At 46.7% G+C, this 17,503-nt stretch overlaps 1 protein-coding gene across 8 annotated transcripts in view; it reads left to right on the forward strand.

The window, feature by feature from the left end:
* COL6A3 (collagen type VI alpha 3 chain) overlaps positions 1-17,503 on the forward strand; it is a 64,165-nt gene that overhangs the window by 24,603 nt on the left and 22,059 nt on the right. For 7 of the 8 annotated variants that reach the window (XM_040603542.1, XM_040603534.1, XM_040603535.1 and 4 more), the window contains 17 exons: positions 212-778; positions 3,465-4,085; positions 5,199-5,798; positions 6,403-7,005; positions 7,408-8,010; positions 9,658-10,004; positions 10,444-10,522; positions 10,876-11,021; positions 12,417-12,509; positions 12,933-12,986; positions 14,011-14,082; positions 15,057-15,083; positions 15,209-15,253; positions 15,353-15,406; positions 15,589-15,651; positions 16,049-16,114; positions 16,797-16,850. In XM_040603542.1, coding sequence (XP_040459476.1) covers positions 212-778; positions 3,465-4,085; positions 5,199-5,798; positions 6,403-7,005; positions 7,408-8,010; positions 9,658-10,004; positions 10,444-10,522; positions 10,876-11,021; positions 12,417-12,509; positions 12,933-12,986; positions 14,011-14,082; positions 15,057-15,083; positions 15,209-15,253; positions 15,353-15,406; positions 15,589-15,651; positions 16,049-16,114; positions 16,797-16,850 — 4,094 coding nt within the window. The remainder of the gene's footprint in view (positions 1-211; positions 779-3,464; positions 4,086-5,198; positions 5,799-6,402; positions 7,006-7,407; positions 8,011-9,657; positions 10,005-10,443; positions 10,523-10,875; positions 11,022-12,416; positions 12,510-12,932; positions 12,987-14,010; positions 14,083-15,056; positions 15,084-15,208; positions 15,254-15,352; positions 15,407-15,588; positions 15,652-16,048; positions 16,115-16,796; positions 16,851-17,503) is intronic. The other variant, XM_040603541.1, reaches the window with a different exon arrangement.

Below are 17,503 nucleotides of genomic sequence, written 5' to 3' on the forward strand. Positions count from 1 at the left end.
AAAGTGTCCTTGCTTCCCCTTCTTCCTCAGATAAATAAGTCAAAGGTACTGTTTAGCCCTGTAGCCTTTGAATACTTTGGTAAATGAAAATCACTTGCTTTGCATATTGAAACCCAGCTAATTTGCAAAGAAGTTTCTAGGATGATGTTTAAGAAGAAAAATGTCTTCATATCTTTTTTTTCCCCTCTTTTCATTTGTGAATTTATTCTAGAAAGCAAGAAAGATATTTTATTCCTGATTGATGGCTCAGCTAACCTCTTGGGTAGCTTTCCTGCTGTCCGGGACTTTGTACACAAAGTCATTTCTGACCTGAACGTGGGTCCCGATGCCACACGAGTAGCTGTAGCTCAGTTCAGTGACACCATCCAAGTTGAATTTGACTTTGCTGAACTGCCGTCTAAGCAAGACATGCTTCTCAAAGTGAAAAGGATGAAGATAAAAACCGGGAAGCAACTGAACATTGGAGCTGCACTAGATGAAGCTATAAGGAGGTTGTTTGTGAAGGAAGCTGGAAGCAGGATCGAAGAAGGGGTTCCTCAGTTTTTGGTCCTCCTTGTTGCTGGGAGATCAACGGATGATGCGGAGCAACCCTCAGATGCTCTGAAGCAAGCTGGAGTTGTGACCTTTGCTATCAAAGCAAAAAATGCCGACTCTGCAGAGCTGGAAAGGATCGTTTACGCCCCACAATTCATTCTGAACGTCGACTCCCTCCCTCGGATTTCAGAGCTTCAGCCAAACATAGTCAACTTGTTGAAAACTATCCAGCTTCAGCCAACAGGTACAGGGACCCCTGGGGTTTCCAAGAGGCTGAAAGACATCACTTACATGCCCCCCTCCATTTGGTAACTGGGGCAATTGGGTCTGGTGATGTTTAAAGTGATTATGTAGAAATTGCTATTGTACTTGGATTTTCCTCTGATCAGACCCTGATCCAGCAAAGCATTAAGGTCCAAACTGAATTTTAAAGATGAGTAAGGAAAAAGCCTTTTGTTCAGCTGCAAGGGCTGCAGTAGGTGCTGTTACCAGTGTGTAAAACATGGTACAAACCTGAAATAACAGAGAGTCGTTGCCCCAGAGATCTTGCATAAATTGATGTGCAATGCTGGGCAAAGGCTAGAAGAAGAAAATCAAAGCTTGTCTTGATTTCTCTTTCCATCCTCCTTTTTCTGGAGGAGTGGTAGGGAGTAAGGAGAACTGCAGCGCACTGGATTCGCTTTTGCTCCATTATTTCTTACAGGATATGATGGCAGTTTATACATTTTGTACCTGTGCACCAACAAATTAGATGCTCTTGACTCGGTTACAGTTACAAGCTCAGTAGATGTGTACGGATTAATTGAAGAATAATAAAAAAATCATAAAAAGAATCACACAACCACAATTACAAATTCACACTGTGATACTGGAAATGATATATGTCCAGCTGTGTGATTTCCTGAGGCAGACCTAATCTGAGAATTAATGTGTCTCCCAACAGCAGGTGGGGGCTAGGAAAAGTATAATAACATCCGTGCCATCTCTTTGTAAAAGTCCTGGGCAGATGGACTTAGAATCATAGAAACATAAAAAAGAAATAGGGCTGGAAGGGATCTCAGGGTGCCATCTACTACATCCCTTTGTCCCCGACAGGATCTTCTTGTCTAGAACAGCTGAAATTTGTCTGCTCTGTTCTGAAAACCCTCTGATGGAGGAGATTTCCCAGCCTCCATAATCAATCTGTTCAATTGCTTTTACCTGTATCAATAGATATTTTTCCTGAATGTCAGACCTCTGCCTTCCTAGTCATAGTTTATGCCTTTCACATCTCCTTTAACTCAAGGACACAGATGTCAGTTCATTCCCATGTTTTGTGAGACACCCTTTCATTTTCTTTGTTTGCTATGTATGTCTTGTCTCGTTCCTCTTGCCACCAGCTGGCTATGCAGCTCATTCCCATTTTTCCTTGTAGGTCTTGTAGATTTTCTACCTTTTCACCCTTGTCTCTCTGACATCAGCCTGCTCCAAATGACCAGAGTGCAACAATGGTGTCACCCGATCATCTTTTACTCCATCATTTTCACGTGGAGTCATTGCCCTTCCCATATTTGTGCAGCTTCTACCTCAACATAGACTAGTGCAACTAGTGCTCTTGAACTGCATCCTCCCTTTTCAAACCATTTCTGTCTTGTCAAGACCATTTTCAATCCCTTTGACCATCGAGCACTGTGAATAATTGTGCTAATTGCTCACAAGTAGCTGCATCCACCTACTTTTCAAGAAACTCTTGGCTAAAAGAGAACCCCCTCATAACAGTGTCCTATTTATTTCCTCTTTATCTGCTACCCAGAAACTTTTGACAGGACTGTTCCCCTGCTTCTTCACTTAAGAGGAGGTGTATGAAACTGGGATACACCAGGCAATGTCCGCTCCCTCTTCCTACCCGTATTGCTCAACACAAACTATATTAATATTCCAGTCCTGTGCATTAACCCACCAAGTTTCCAACATTCCTCTTAAATAATAAACTTGATCTGAAGTCTGCGTTAAGACTTCAACTGCCCTTGTTAACTCTTGATATGTCTAGCATTCATAAGCAGGTATTTAAGATTTTTTTTCAGAGGGACTGATCATATTGTTGCTTGTCACACTTGACCCTGCTATAAACAAGCCAACAGCACTTTTGAGGATGTTGTCCATCAGTTTCTGTGTTTGAGAGGCAGTGATGTTTTCTGCTTAGCTGAGCCAAACCTTTGCAATTCTGTTAGTCAAAAGCAGAACACGTCAACAGTTCGCTGATCTTTGACATTTCACTGTCTTGTTCTTTTTAAAAAAGAATGTTTGGTCACAATTAGCATTTTTTTGTGCTTGAAGTTAGTAAAAAAAATAATCAATGTCTAGCATCTTAGAAAAGCATTTCAGAGTTTTCAGTGGGATGTCCTTTCTAATAAATTCTTATTTTGTATGAGCGTGTGCAGGATTATTTATTTCTAAGTTCAGTGATGCCTCAGAGAAGTTTTTCTCTCTCTTCACCAACTCCTTCTAAGTACCCTCTCTGCAGTATGCTATTTCATTCAGAAACTCAGTTTTCTCTGGGAGAAAAAGATCCCTGATGCCCCAGACTCCTGTTCATATTGCAAAGCCATGTGCCAGCTCCCAGCCACCTTGGGAGCACATGGCTTCTCCCAGCCTCAGGTAGGAGATGGCACCTGGAGTGCTTGGCACCCTATTTCCTATGGGTCTATGATTCTATGACTTGGTGGGTAAGGCACGGCACACGTTGCGCTGCGGTTTCCACCGACTTCCACCCATCTGCCTCTTCGCCAGGGATTGCATCTGATGGCAAAGGAGCCGAGCCACCCATCCTGACACCTCGCTTTCCCCTCCCCGAGCTTTTGTACTCCTTCGGTTCAATGTATGCGGAGCCTAATAATCACTGCAAAAGAGAATCTCACTTATTCCCCCCTTCCCTTACTTGTCTCAAACAGTAGTTGAGAGAGGTGAGAAGAAGGATGTGGTGTTTCTAATCGATGGCTCGGATGGTGTCAGAAGAGGCTTCCCACTACTGAAGACCTTTGTCCAAAGAGTTGTTGAAAGCCTGGATATCGGTCGTGACAAGGTCCGTGTCGCCGTCGCACAGTACAGCAATGTCATACAACCCGAGTTCTTACTCGACACCCATGAAGACAAAGCAGATCTCATCAGCGCCATCCAGGAGCTGAAGGTTATGGGAGGATCTCCTCTGAACACTGGAGCAGCCCTCGACTATCTCATCAAGAATGTGTTCACGGTGTCTAGCGGCAGCAGGATAGCGGAGGGTGTCCCGCAGTTCCTGATTCTGCTGACCGCTGACCGGTCCCAGGATGATGTGAGGAGGCCCTCAGTGGTCCTGAAGACGAGTGGCACGGTGCCCTTTGGCATTGGGATTGGGAATGCCGACCTCACAGAGCTGCAGACGATCTCCTTCCTCCCAGATTTTGCTATCTCTGTGCCTGACTTCAGCCAGCTGGATACAGTGCAGCAGGTCGTCTCGAACAGAGTCATCCGGCTGACCAAGAAAGAGATAGAGTCACTTGCCCCTGATCTGGTTTTTACATCACCCAGCCCAGGTGAGAAGATGTTTGTGTCTGCACCCAGAGCCAGCGGCAAAATATGATGTTTAGTAACATCATGGTTGCAACACAAACTAAGAAAAGCAAAGACGGTCATGGCTAAGACTCCAAGTCTGTCTTGGTCTCATTGTTGATGTACTTAGGGTTGGTAAGAGCTGTGTAATCAAGCTGAGCCACCTTTAAGCCCAGTCCCTCGAGGTGGTCCATGTTGTATCCACATGGAAGACCCACAAACTGAATGCTATGACCTTAATCTTATTTTAAGTTGAAGGATTTTAAGTCCGTGCTATTCCTCCTGGAATGGAACTTGCGTCATTTAGATGCTACAGGGATGCCTTCACACCATTATAAATCAAGGTCAGCTTTCTGCTAAATGTAAGACCTGCTGATGCATCTTACATTTGCCACGCTTATTCGCTGGGGGAAGGGAAACTGGAAGTGGGCATCGGGAAAAGGATCGGTCTCACTTGAAATGAAATCCAGCCAGTGTATGTCTGGGATGAAGGGTACCCACCCCAGATCTTTGAAGTCCACCATCCTAATCTATTCATTCCCTTCAGAGCCAGACTGCTTTCCTCTATCCTCATTTATCAGCGTGATACTCAGCGATAATTCAGGCTCTGGCCTGAATTACCACTGCAGAAAACATTTTATTAGGAAGCAAAAAGTCATCCTGGAAAGGCAGAAGCTGAGAGAATAATAGAACAGAAGCTTTTCTAGAGGACAAAGCCAAAGAAAGAGGGGTGGTTCTGAGTGTAAAATAACCCCAGGCTGCCTGGCAACCTGCCCTGAGTAAGGAGCATCACCAGGCTACGTTTCCTTGGGTAGAGATCCCACGAGGAATTATTGTTTCAGGTTTCTCCTCCCTCTTCCTTCGCTCTGGAAGTTGCTCTTCTTGCACTGCCTGGCGAAGTGCCTAGCAGACTGGTCCTGTCTTTGGGTTGAACCCAGAGCTGCCTGCTGGAGCTCCCAATAGGTATCACAGGGAACAAAATGACGAGCATCCTCCCCATGGCTAAAGGCATGGGCCAGTGATGTAGATGATGAGCTTAGCTGCTCTCCATAAGCAATGCCCAATGCATCTTCTGACTGCTGCCTTCTTTCCTGCAGCGGGTGTGAAGAGGGACGTCGTGTTCATGGTTGATGGCTCCCGCTATGCCGCCCAGGAGTTCTACCTCATCCGTGATCTCATTGAGAGGATAGTGAACAACTTGGATGTGGGCTTTGACACCACCAGGATTTCGGTGATCCAATTCAGTGAGCATCCCCACGTGGAGTTCCTGCTCAATGCCCACTCCACCAAGGATGAGGTGCAGAGTGCCGTGAGACGGCTGCGGCCACAGGGTGGCCAGCAGGTGAACGTGGGGGAGGCCCTTGAGTTTGTGGCAAAGACCATCTTCACCCGACCCTCTGGGAGCCGCATAGAGGAAGGTGTCCCTCAGTTTTTGGTCATCCTTTCCTCCCGCAAGTCCGATGATGACTTAGAGTATCCATCACTCCAAGTCAAACAAGTGGGGGTGGCACCTATGGTGGTAGCAAAGAATGTGGAGCCTGAGGAGATGGTGCAGATTGCTCTTAGTCCTGATTATGTATTCCAAGTCTCCAGCTTCCAGGAACTGCCCAGCCTCGAGCAGAAGCTGCTGACTCCTATTGAAACCCTGACTGGGGACCAAATCAGACGGCTGCTGGGAGATGTGCAACCCCCCGTAGGTAAGGCTCTGTCAATACCAGCTGTCTCTGGGTTGCTGTTCAAGTAAATGTTGCCCAAATGTGTAAATAACTTTCCATCCCACCTTTGTAAACCAAGGTTTTCCTTAGTTAAAAGCAAAGATGTAGTGCATGTACAGTTTTAGAAGGAAACTTTTAGGTATGTGGAATTTCTACTTATGTACCTAAATACATTATAACATGATTTTCAGGTCAAGTACCTAAATACATTACCTATTTTGATTTTCAAGTCAAATACTGCAATGTGTATAATTACCTATTCCAAATTTAGCAGCTTTCTAGGAAAGACATAAATCTGGGGCAAAATGAAGCTGGAAACATTGACAAATCCAGAGTAGAGTGGTAACGAATGAAACCGATAAGGCTCTGAGTAATGCATGCTTCAGATATTAGGCAGGCTGTTAACACGCAGATGCACACTTACACACAAGCCCTTTTGAGAGGCTCCCTGCAGCACCATGCCTGAAGTTGGATAAAATATGCCACACAGTTTTACATCACACGAGAGGAGATAGCACAGAAATCCTCCAGCAAAGCTTAAGCAAAGGCTTGGCACAAAATATCCTCTCTTCTTGCTTCCCTGCAGATACTTCTGGTGATGAAAAGGATGTAGTCTTCCTCATTGACAGCTCCGACAGCGTTAGACCCGATGGGCTTGCTCACATTCGGGATTTCATCAGCAGAATTGTCCAGCAGCTGGATGTTGGGCCAAACAAAGTGCGAATTGGCGTGGTGCAGTTCAGCAATAACGTCTTCCCTGAGTTCTACCTGAAGACCCACAAGTCCAAAAACGCTGTCCTGCAAGCCATCCGCCGTTTGAGGCTTAGAGGGGGTTCCCCCGTGAATGCTGGCAAAGCCCTAGACTACGTGGTGAAGAACTACTTCATCAAGTCTGCAGGGAGCAGGATAGAAGATGGAGTGCCCCAACACCTAGTCGTCATTCTTGGAGACCGCTCCCAGGATGATGTGAACAGGCCTGCTAATGTGATCACTTCAACAAGCATTAAACCCCTGGGTGTCGGAGCCAGAAACGTGGACAGGGACCAGCTGCAGGTCATCACCAATGATCCCGAACGTGTGCTTGTGGTACAAGACTTCACAGGACTCCCGACTTTAGAAAAGAAGGTGCAGAGTATTCTTGAAGAGCTTCCGATACCAACAACAGAAACCCCTGTATACCCAGGACCTGGTAAGGCTGCTATTTATCCTGTAGACTTTTCTGGACAGAACACAGATAGAATTTGTATAATGTGAAAATGATTTGGTAATAACACCTTCTGATGTCCAGCCCTTTGGTCACATCGATGTAACACTTTGAAGAAGGTTTTGTTGAGCGTAGGAAAGAATAGAATTAGACTTGAAACGAGATGAGAGTGTCTATCACAAAAGGAAGTAATGTTGTATGAAGTGTAGTAAGTGTTGCACAAACCCTTTCTTCTTGTACGAATGTAAAATCATGCCAAAGACCGAGGAAACTATAAAGGTAGGAAGCAGAGGGAAGCACAACGCTACTTCACAAAGCACTAAGTATCTTAAATATTATAGATGCCACAAGCAATTAACAACTGTCTTTTCTTTGTAATCTTTTCAGGAGGTAAAAAGCAGGCTGACATTGTGTTTTTGCTGGATGGCTCCATCAATCTGGGGAGAGATAACTTCCAAGAAGTTCTTCAGTTTGTCTACTCTGTGGTGGATGCCATTTATAGAGATGGTGACTCTATCCAGGTAGGACTGGCCCAGTACAACTCAGATGTCACCGATGAGTTTTTCCTCAAGGACTACTCCACCAAACCTCAGATTTTAGATGCCATCAACAAAGTCATCTACAAAGGTGGCCGCGTGGCAAACACTGGCACAGCTATTAGGCATATCCAGGCAAAACACTTTGTGAAAGAGGCCGGCAGCCGAATCGACCAGAGGGTGCCCCAGATCGCCTTCATCGTCACGGGTGGGAAGTCCTCAGATGACGGGCCGAGCGCCTCCTCAGAAATCGCCCAGAAAGGCGTCAAGGTATTTGCAGTTGGCGTGAAGAACATCGACCTGAAGGAAGTCAGCAGGCTGGCCAGCGAGAGTGCTACGAGTTTCAGAGTGTCCACAGCCCAGGAGCTGTCTGAGCTGAATGAGCAGGTCCTGGTTACGCTGGAGGCTGCTATGGAGGAGAAATTGTGCCTGGGACCAACAGATGTTATGAGAGGTAAGAGTGATCATTTCATAATGTGCTCAGGTCATTCCTGAAGGTGGCTTTTAATATCCAATGTGTTTTGGCAGACTGTATTGCCTATAGCCTGAGGCGCAGCATGGGCTCAGACCTCCTCTATGAGTGTGGTGGTAGGCTGAAAACCTTTGGTACAAGACGTGCCTGTTGGTGTGCTTCAGCACATGTATGGCTGGTGTACCATCACTGCAGAGGTACCATCATGGTGGAATGATTTCTGATATGACAATTAGGCACTGAGTCATTGGCCTCCTACCACCACACTGGAGTGGCTCCCTTATTTAGCTGCCTTTGGACTAAGTCTCACTACCTTCCTCCCCAGGTGCACAGGGACATGATGCCAGTTTCATGTTGGCACACCAACTGATTTAGTGCTAAAGCCAAAAGCGATGGTCCTTGTTTTGCCCACTGTGTTTATAACAAGCCAATTGAACTTCTTGGCTGTTCAGTCCCTGGCATGCTGGAAATCAGTATTTCTCTTGCCGGATCATCCAGGGTGCCCACTTGACCTCGTGACAAGTATATAAGAAAAAGCTAGGGCATGAGTGGTTGTAGTTTAAGGTAAAATTGCCTTAAGAAGGAATCCCATGCTTTGGCTACTTCAGAAGCCAAGCGCGGGGAATTGGGGTGAGTAAGCGAGCTGGTATTGCTGTCGGACCAGACTCCCAGCAGCTGGTTTAACTTACTACAGCACAGCCAGTCCTACTCCCAGCACAATTAACTGCAGCTCAGCTCTCTGGCTTTTGAGCGGAGGCGTCTCCCAAACCTCTGGAGAAGCTGAAGGAGAGCCACAGCAGCCCTGAGCTGAGCAGCAGCTCCACCCGAGATAAAAAACTGAATGCAGGGAAAAGTGAACCTGAACTACTGCTGGTGGTAAGTGTGAGTGCTTCCCGAGTTCAGCACCAGTGTGATTAACATCAAAGAAAACTCAAACATCTCCCTCTAAGAAAGCCTGTGTAGGCACAGGAGATGTTAAATCCAGACAAAAGGCCCCCAGCATCCTGATTTCCCTGTGCTCCAGACCAATGGGCAGCTCGATGGCTGCAGGGTGGCTCCAAGCCCATGCTAAATATTCCTGCAGAAATGCAGACTGTGCATCACTTTGTTAGCTCAGGCTTGAGCAACTTCAGTGCCTCTTTCTGCCCTAATTCCCAGCTATCCCATATAATCCTAGCTACCTCTTTCAGGGACTTGAGATCTGTCACCTGGTTGTCATCTCCCTCAAAATCCCCATGACTGGAGGATGATCACTTCAAGCACAGGCAGAAGGTTCATGCAGGCTGTGCAAGCACTGACGGGTTTTCACACAGTGGAGGGAATGGAGCAGTCATGGCTGCCTAAGAAAAATGCAAATGTCTGTTGGACTTGATTTAGTCAACTCCTCCCAGCGCTAAGCAACAATTGCACAGGAGAAAAATCTAAAATTAATAGAATGCAGGTTTTCCAAGGTTATCATTGCTATGATGAAAAGAAGTAGAAGGCATTTGTGTATCAAATGGTGGCAGTTCTTGACATGGAGAGTGCCTTCTCTAATGACTAACAGAATAATTAGGAAAGTCATTACTTGAAAAGCAGTTGTACTGTTCAGCAGTGACACTCTCCTCTCTTTCTGCATTTCCCTTTCAGATTGTGACTTAGATGTGATACTTGGCTTTGATGTCACCGATGTTGGGCCCGGACAAAATATATTCAGTTCCCAGAGAGGTCTGGAGTCCAGAGTCGAGTCCGTGCTGAACAGAATAACACAGATGCAGAAGATCAGCTGCACTGGCAACCAGGCGCCCAACGTCAGGGTAGCCATCATGGCCCAGGCTCGAGGGGGACCCGTGGAGGGACTGGACTTCTCAGAGTACCAGCCTGAGCTCTTTGAGAAGTTTCAGGGCATGCGCTCCCGAGGGCCCTATTTCCTCACGGCAGATACTCTGAGGTCCTACTTGAAAAAATTCAGATCTGCGTCCCCCAGCAGCACCAAGGTAAGTCAAAACCAAGGCCACTGGGATGGTGTTGGCCAGGCAAGCTGATTTCTGATGTATTTTAGGTGGTAAAGCAACTGTAAATCAGTAATAATTTAAAAACCCATAAAATACATTTATTCATTATAAATGTGGTCACTTAAGCCCGACATGTTTCCTGTGCTCTCCCTGCATTGTCAGGGTCCTGTCCTGACAAGCGGTGAGCATCGCTGCAGCCAGTATCCATGAGCACTGCTTGGCTGCAAACTATTGCTTCCCAGGTATTTCCCTGTTTGTGCTTTAGCAACAGACACCTGGCACAAAAACGCAAAGCTTCACATCCTGGAGAGGATTCAGCAACTGCCCATCTCCTCCCAGACCGAGTGTCCCTTCAGGTTGCACATTGATTGTGTTTCATACTTGAAACTTGGGTCCTGACAGAAATTTGTTTCTCTTCCAGGTCATAATCCATTTTACTGATGGTGCAGATGACTCAATAGATCAGCTGGAGGCTGCTTCATCTGCTTTGCATACAGAAGGTAACTTTTTTACTCTTCAAGGCAGTGATTACAGCCCATGTTAACATGTGGCACATTTTACCTCCATTTCTCACCAAGCCACCAGCTTTTGATAGTAATGAATTTGGATTTCATGATTTCACATGCACTTGCTGTCCTTCGTGGCCTTCCTGTGATAATTAGTCGCCTGCTGGCACCTGAGCTGCGGGTAGCTTGCACTGAATGTGCTTGAAGTTGCTTGTTCTTGATTGAATAATCTCTGTTTGCAATCAAAGAGATGGATAATGACCCGTCCTTACAGGGGAGGGTGTACAGGTTCTGCAGAGCATCTCACCCCATCACACAGCCCCTTCTGCTTCCCCTCCATATCTCAGGTGTCAACGCGCTCATCTTCATTGGGCTGGACCGAGTGAGCAGTTTTGACAGAGTGATGAAGCTGGAGTTTGGTCGTGGGTTCACCTACAACAGACCACTCAGAGTTAATCTGCTGGACTTGGATTTCGAGCTGGCAGAGCAGCTCGTAAGTAACTTGGCACAGGCAGCACTGCCTTGTAATGCTGGAGGAAAGCCGACGGCTGGATCTCCTGCGGGGCTGAACCGCAGCTGAATTACACCCTCTTGGCTCTGGTTCTCTCCCCTCCCTACCTCACGTCAGCTCTTTTTACAGATGCCACAGCAAATAAGGTTAAGAGCAGATGATGGTGCTGTCTGGTCTCGTACCACTTCTGGAGAAGTCCTACTCCAGCTGAGGCGACAGTGCATGGGATTAGGTCGAATGGGATGGGATAAGATGCCATCAAAAGCTGCCGTGCTAAAAAGCCTGCTCTCTGCCTATATTTATACTGCTGGTTTTTTTAACCTTATGGGTAATGCACTGTCATGCCTTGTCAGTGCTAAATCTCTTGCAGAAGCACTGCTTTCTAGGTTTCTTTCCCCGAGTTGACACGCTGCCTGTATTTCAGACATGTTTTTAACAGATGGAGGAGTTATCCTTTCTTCTTCATAGATTTACTTTCCTCTCAAGTTCATTCAGATAATTTGCTATCAGCCTCGGCATGTCCACATCCTCCCGACTTCACATCTGCTACCAACATTGCTGAGCTCCTTTTCCAGTATATTTAATAAGATTTGGCTTAACCACTGATCCCTGTCGTAACCTCACTGGGCCCTTCTCCACAAATCAAAGGGCAACCGCTTGGGAGCAAACCTTGGGTTTTGGGATAAGGGCTAGTCTACAGCCCATCCCCAAGTAATTGGGCTGCCTAGGAAAATCCTTTCAAAATGTAAATGTGCAAAGCTCGCAGGAAACGTTTGCAGCCAGCAATGTACTTGAATGTACTTGGCAAAGAAGATGATTTATAGTTTTTTTCAAAGAAAGTGATTTTTTTATTCTTTCTGTTGGATGATGCAAAACCAAGCTGTGATTTCTCTGAATCCATACCTTTTTTTTCTTTTTCTTTTCCTTCTTTTGCTGTGTGCTCACAAATTGTTCTCAGCCTGCGGGCTGTGAGCTACTCGTTGCAATGACTTTCTCATGGCCTACTCCACATCCTGGATGTGTTTCTTTAGAGATGAGATTGCCCTCCTCAGTGACAGCGCTCTGGGGACAGATCTATTAAATGCCCTCTGAATTCTGCCCCATGCAGTTCCCATTTAAACCCTTGCCTCTGATGCCCAAAAGATAACATTGCCTGCTGCTTCTTAACTATGCAACCTAACCAGTCTGCCAACACACACCTCCTCCACCTGCTCCCGTGGGTGTTTCAAGGCAGAGAGACCCTAAAGAGCTGCCGGCCCGACGTTATGCCTGGCACAGGAGCGATTGCACAGACGTGAGGGCTTGCAGGAGTTATGGCGCTGGGGCTCTGCCAGCTCTCTAACACCTTCCCGTTGTGCCACGTGTGTCTTGCTGCAGGACAACATCGCAGAGAGGACATGCTGCAAGGTGCCATGCAAGTGCTCGGGGCAGAGAGGGGACAGAGGTGTGCCGGGCCCCATAGGACCAAAGGTAGGTCCCTTCGCCTGTGGATGAAGGGTCCCTGTGCAAGGTCAATGTCCACCATGGTGGTGATGGGAGGTGATGTGCAGGCTGCTCACATTGCAATGGGTCATGCTAACGGGGAGGTCATCCCCACTTATCCCCATTTTAAAACTGGCCCTGGGCCACACGCAGCAGTTAGAGCTGCTTTTCTTCCCTTTCCTCACAGCCTCTGTGTAAAGCAACCAAGAGGGCAGGGATGAGTGGCTGGAAGGAGGAGGTGAAGTGTCTTGTGAAACGATTTAGGGATGTCAAAGGGAGGCTTTTTTTCTCATTGACTTGTTTACACAGATGACCGAGCTGCTTTGTGCAAATCGAGGGAAATCTTGAACATCAATTTAGAGGGAGATCACAGAACTATGAAAGAAATGCAAAATCCTCTCTGTCTTCTAGGGTGCCACAGGTGATCTTGGCTATGGAGGTTATCCTGGTGATGAAGGAGGACCGGTGAGTGATTGCCCCTGCTCTGCATGGTAATGCTTAGATAAGGGACCTCACTACAGTGAAGTATTTGGAGGCTTTTTCACTAAATATTTTCTGCTGGGTATGTGGGTGTGCATCAGATGAGAGAGCAAGCAGAACTTTGTGTTTCCCCCGTGTGAAGGCCCGAGTCATGAGGCCCAGCTGCTCCTGGGAGAAGGTCAGTAGGAAGCTCCTTGAGAGCTGAAGAAGGCATGATGGGCGGAATAACTCACATTCTTTGATATGACCCAGCTCTGTGCAATTCCTGTAAGGCAGGTGGGAATGTTTGCAGCTGGTCCCAAACACCTGTGAGCAGCATAGGGTGATTATGAACACACTAAAAGCTCTAACTTCATTAAAGGTGCAGCCTATGCCGAAGTTATCCATACAAAATGCAGCTGAAAGGTTTGAATTAGTCCAAGAATGGGACCCAGAAGGGGTGTTTCTATCCATCACAGTGACAGACAACATGAATCCCATGACTTCTTACTAGCACTGTTTCATCCAAACTCTTACTTCATGAATCCCACGTCACCCCTGGAATAAACAACTCCCCACACATCACGCCCAGGAGGTGAAGCCGAGGCCAAGGGGCTGGTGGTGCTCATCGCTTTTCCAATAGCACAGGCAGGGGCCAAATGCTGCTGTCAGTTATCGCACGCGATGCAATGTTTTCCTGGAGCGTTAAGGTCAAGATGGGATTACCCATCTCTGCAGAGCTCTGAGGGTTTCATCTTGTCATTTTATTTTTGAAGAAGTTTTATAAAGCTCTTTCATAGCTGAGAGTTTGGGAAGGATGTTTCTCAGTGATGAAGACTTGAAGTCGGTCTCTGCGTGAGGAAGGTTGTAGGGAGATGGGGTAGTAGGGTGTTGACCTTTCAAAACTTGATACTCTCTTTGCTCCTGTGCTTCCAAACCACCTCCTGCGCTTACAGATGCATACAGTTAGCTGAAGAAACATGCTTAGCAGGCAAACCCTGACCATTGCATTTTCCCCTCCATGCAACAGGGCGAACGTGGACCACCGGGTGTGAACGGGACACAGGGTTTCCAGGGATGCCCTGGGCACAGAGGAACCAAGGTACGTGTGGAAGGAGCCTGCACAGAGCAGACCTAGAGTCCAGTTGCTGGGAGTCCACTGGGGGCAACCCCTGCTGCTTTAGGATGTCATGCAACAGCCACCAAGTCCACTTGGGTGGTGACGTCCACTTGGCCAAGCACCAAGGCTTTCAGCAGGTGTCATGGCTTTAGTGTTGCTATGAAGAGCAAAAGGGCAGCCCAGTGACCCAGGCTCAATCTGCAGACAAGGCTGATTTATTTTCTGCAGCCTTGCTCTAGGGGCAAGATGTGAGAAGAGTTGAATTTGTTCTTAACACCAAGCAGCGGCATGTGCGTGTCTTGGCCCCAGGGCTGGGACAGTGTGTGGATGGAAGTCTGTGGGAACAAGGCTGAAAAGTGAGCCATGGCTGCTGTTTTAAAGAACCTTCAGCAAATGGTTCAAAATAGGAGCCACACCACAAGCCAGAAAAGGTGATGAAATGTATGATATTTATGGGAAATATTCAGCGATATTCAGGGGATATTTCCTACCATTTGCTCTGACCAACTGAATCCTCTGGCAGGGAGCACAGCAGTGCATGAACCAAGCCCCTTAGCTGCAGCTGAGTTACTGAACCTCTTTAAAAAGCTGTCCAGCTTTGGACAAAGGCACCGAAACTTCCTCTGGGTTCATATAAAAGAGGGTGCAGGGAGAGAAGGAAGTCAATGGAGAAAGAGTTGTGGTTAAGAAGTAAGCTATTTTTTTGGATCAGCTGGATAAACCCCATGATGCACATATTTTATCTTGGCATGAGTGTTGAGGAGGCAGCTGAAGAAGGTTGGCGTAAGGCAAACAATGGACTGTCGAACCCTGGTGCAGCAAGCCCTGGCTGTCCTTCCCCAGTCCTGGCTCTGGGTCTGCCACCAAGCACAGACACCCCCCCACCCCCCCTCCACCGCTTCCCATGGTGATGAACTGGGCAAAAGAAGAGTAACTCCCTTTTCTGATCTCTTTAGGGTTCTCGGGGATTCCCAGGAGAAAAGGTATGGAACTATTTCCTCGTGTCACGGTGCTGAGCGTGAGCATATAGACACATCTATATGTGGTATCCCCCCTCCTCGTTCCCCTTTCCCTTGGTGAGCATTTGCCCTTCGCCTCTCTTCCACAGGGTGAACTGGGAGAAATGGGTCTGGATGGCATTGATGGAGAAGAGGTCAGTCATTTTAATTGTTATTATAATGAGATGCTTCAGTGAAGCACCTGCGAAACACCTTGAAAGCAGCAAATATTCTAAAATATTTTTCTTTCTTAGGGAGACAAGGGCTTGCCTGGCTCCTCTGGAGAGAAGGGATACTCTGGCAGGAGGGTAGGCTTTTATCTGATTTATGATGGGGCTAAAGGATGGTGAAAAGGTGGATTTGATCCAGAGGAGGGTGAGAAGCCACCACACTCCCCTTGGGGCTGAGGGGCCAGGCAGAGCTGGGTGGCAGCAAAGGTGCTTTCGGCAGGCAAGGGCTGCTCTCACTAACTCTCCGTCTCTTCCTGCAGGGTGATAAGGGAATTAAAGGTGAACGAGGAGAACGAGGCGACCGTGGGCTCCGCGGAGACCCGGTAAATATTGCTAAGGCATCTTCTTGATTTCCCACTCACTTTCCACCAGTCCTGGAGGTCATTAGCATGCACTCAGGCTTACTAAATGCTGCTTGGTAGTGGCAGGTCCAGCAACTCGGAGATGACGTGTGGGAAACACACGCCTCTTGATACCAACCTGTCAATCACTGCTTCATTATATTAAAATTCCCCTTCCTCTTTTTCGTCAATAGTATTATTTTTCAGTTGAAAAGCTGTGTCTGTCTGAAAACACCAATAATACGTTATCTAATTCAGTCAAAAAAAAAACCCCAGAAAAAAACCCAAACTTGGTTCTGCACTGTAGCAAAGCAGTTTATGATGTCTGACTTTCATGTCCCACTTGCACAGATGTTTCTCATTGCTCTATTGCTTTCAGGGAGATTCAGGAGCTGATAATACTCAACGGGGATCCAGAGGCCCAAAGGGTGAAATTGGACCAATGGTAAAGTTTCTGTGCTGTCTTCTGTTGTTTTTTTGGTTTTTTTTTACAATAAGATGAGACAGAGAAAGTAAGAAAAAAGGATGCTGCCAAAAAGGTGCAGGTTTCTTAAACTCATTGTGCCTTGTCAGATGGAGTATTTTTCCACTAGAAAATGTTGTTGGTTTGCACCCAAAACCTTCTCTGGGAAGAAGTGAGTTTAATGTTTTGTGTAAAAAGTGCTTTTTAAAAAATGTACTATTTTATAGTGCCTTTTGGGATACTGTCACTGAAAACAACTTTGTACTTGGAAATTAACATCATATGTTCTTGTGGGTCGTATACAAAAGCAGAGGACTGTTTAGATTATGTCAAGTCTGAGTTTCCCGATTAACCTGAAAACCTTTGGAAAAAAAAAGCCCACACATTTTGGAAAATTTAAAACCCCATTTGTTTTCATATCAGCTCAGAATAAATATGTGTCTTAAAATGTCTGATGGCATTTCCCAAAGAAGGAATGTCAGCTTGTGCTAGCTCAGAAACTTGATGGAAAGTCTCCGTGAGTTGTTAGAAGAGTTTCCACCGATGCAGGAATATCAAGGAACTCGTGTGAGAGCATGGCAGGACCCCTTTCTTGAGAACGGACCCTATTTTCCCAGAGCCTGCTCATGTCAGGGTTCTCACTTGAGTTTTGCTTTTCCCTCAGGGAGAGCCAGGACTGGTGGGGCTGGATGGCCAAGACGGTGGAGTTGGAAGGAAGGTGAGCTGCCAGACCCGCAGTCAGCGGGGGCTGAGCTTAGATTGACAATGACTTTTCCCCTCTTGCCTTCTCATGTATCTTGTTTCATAAGTGCCAGGAGTTCAACCTAAAAAACTCCAACCAACCCCCTCAAAAAACTCAAAAGGACAATACCTGGTGGTTTCCTGGCTTGCTGTATAGACTTTAAAGGTCTAATCCCCAAATTATTCACATGCAAGTAACTTGATGCTTGGATCAGTGGAGTTACACCTGATTCACTCTGGTATATGCATCTTCATTTGGCTGCTGGTTTTTGAAAGGCAAAAACCAAACTGGAGCTGGAGTAGCTGGGATGCCTGGGGATACACTCCCTGCTGCTCTGCTGCTGTCTGTCCCTCGGGGCACGTGGCCCAGGGTTTGTGGCATGCTCCTGCATATGGGAGGGAGCAACTCACCTATGTGGTAGAGGGTTGGGAGAAGTGAGGAAGGAGGAAACATGCCAAAATTTTATTTGAGAGAGCTGGCCATATGGATTTCTCTCTCCCTCTCTCCTCAGTAGTTTAAGCTATTCAAGCATAATTTTGGACTAAAAGAAGTGGTGATACATGGATCTAACAGCAACAGAAAACGTGCTTACATATTTGAGTAACAAGTCTCATAATTTCTCTATTCAC

Source organism: Falco naumanni, chromosome 8 (assembly GCF_017639655.2).
Source record: "Falco naumanni isolate bFalNau1 chromosome 8, bFalNau1.pat, whole genome shotgun sequence".
Lineage (NCBI taxonomy): Eukaryota > Metazoa > Chordata > Aves > Falconiformes > Falconidae > Falco > Falco naumanni.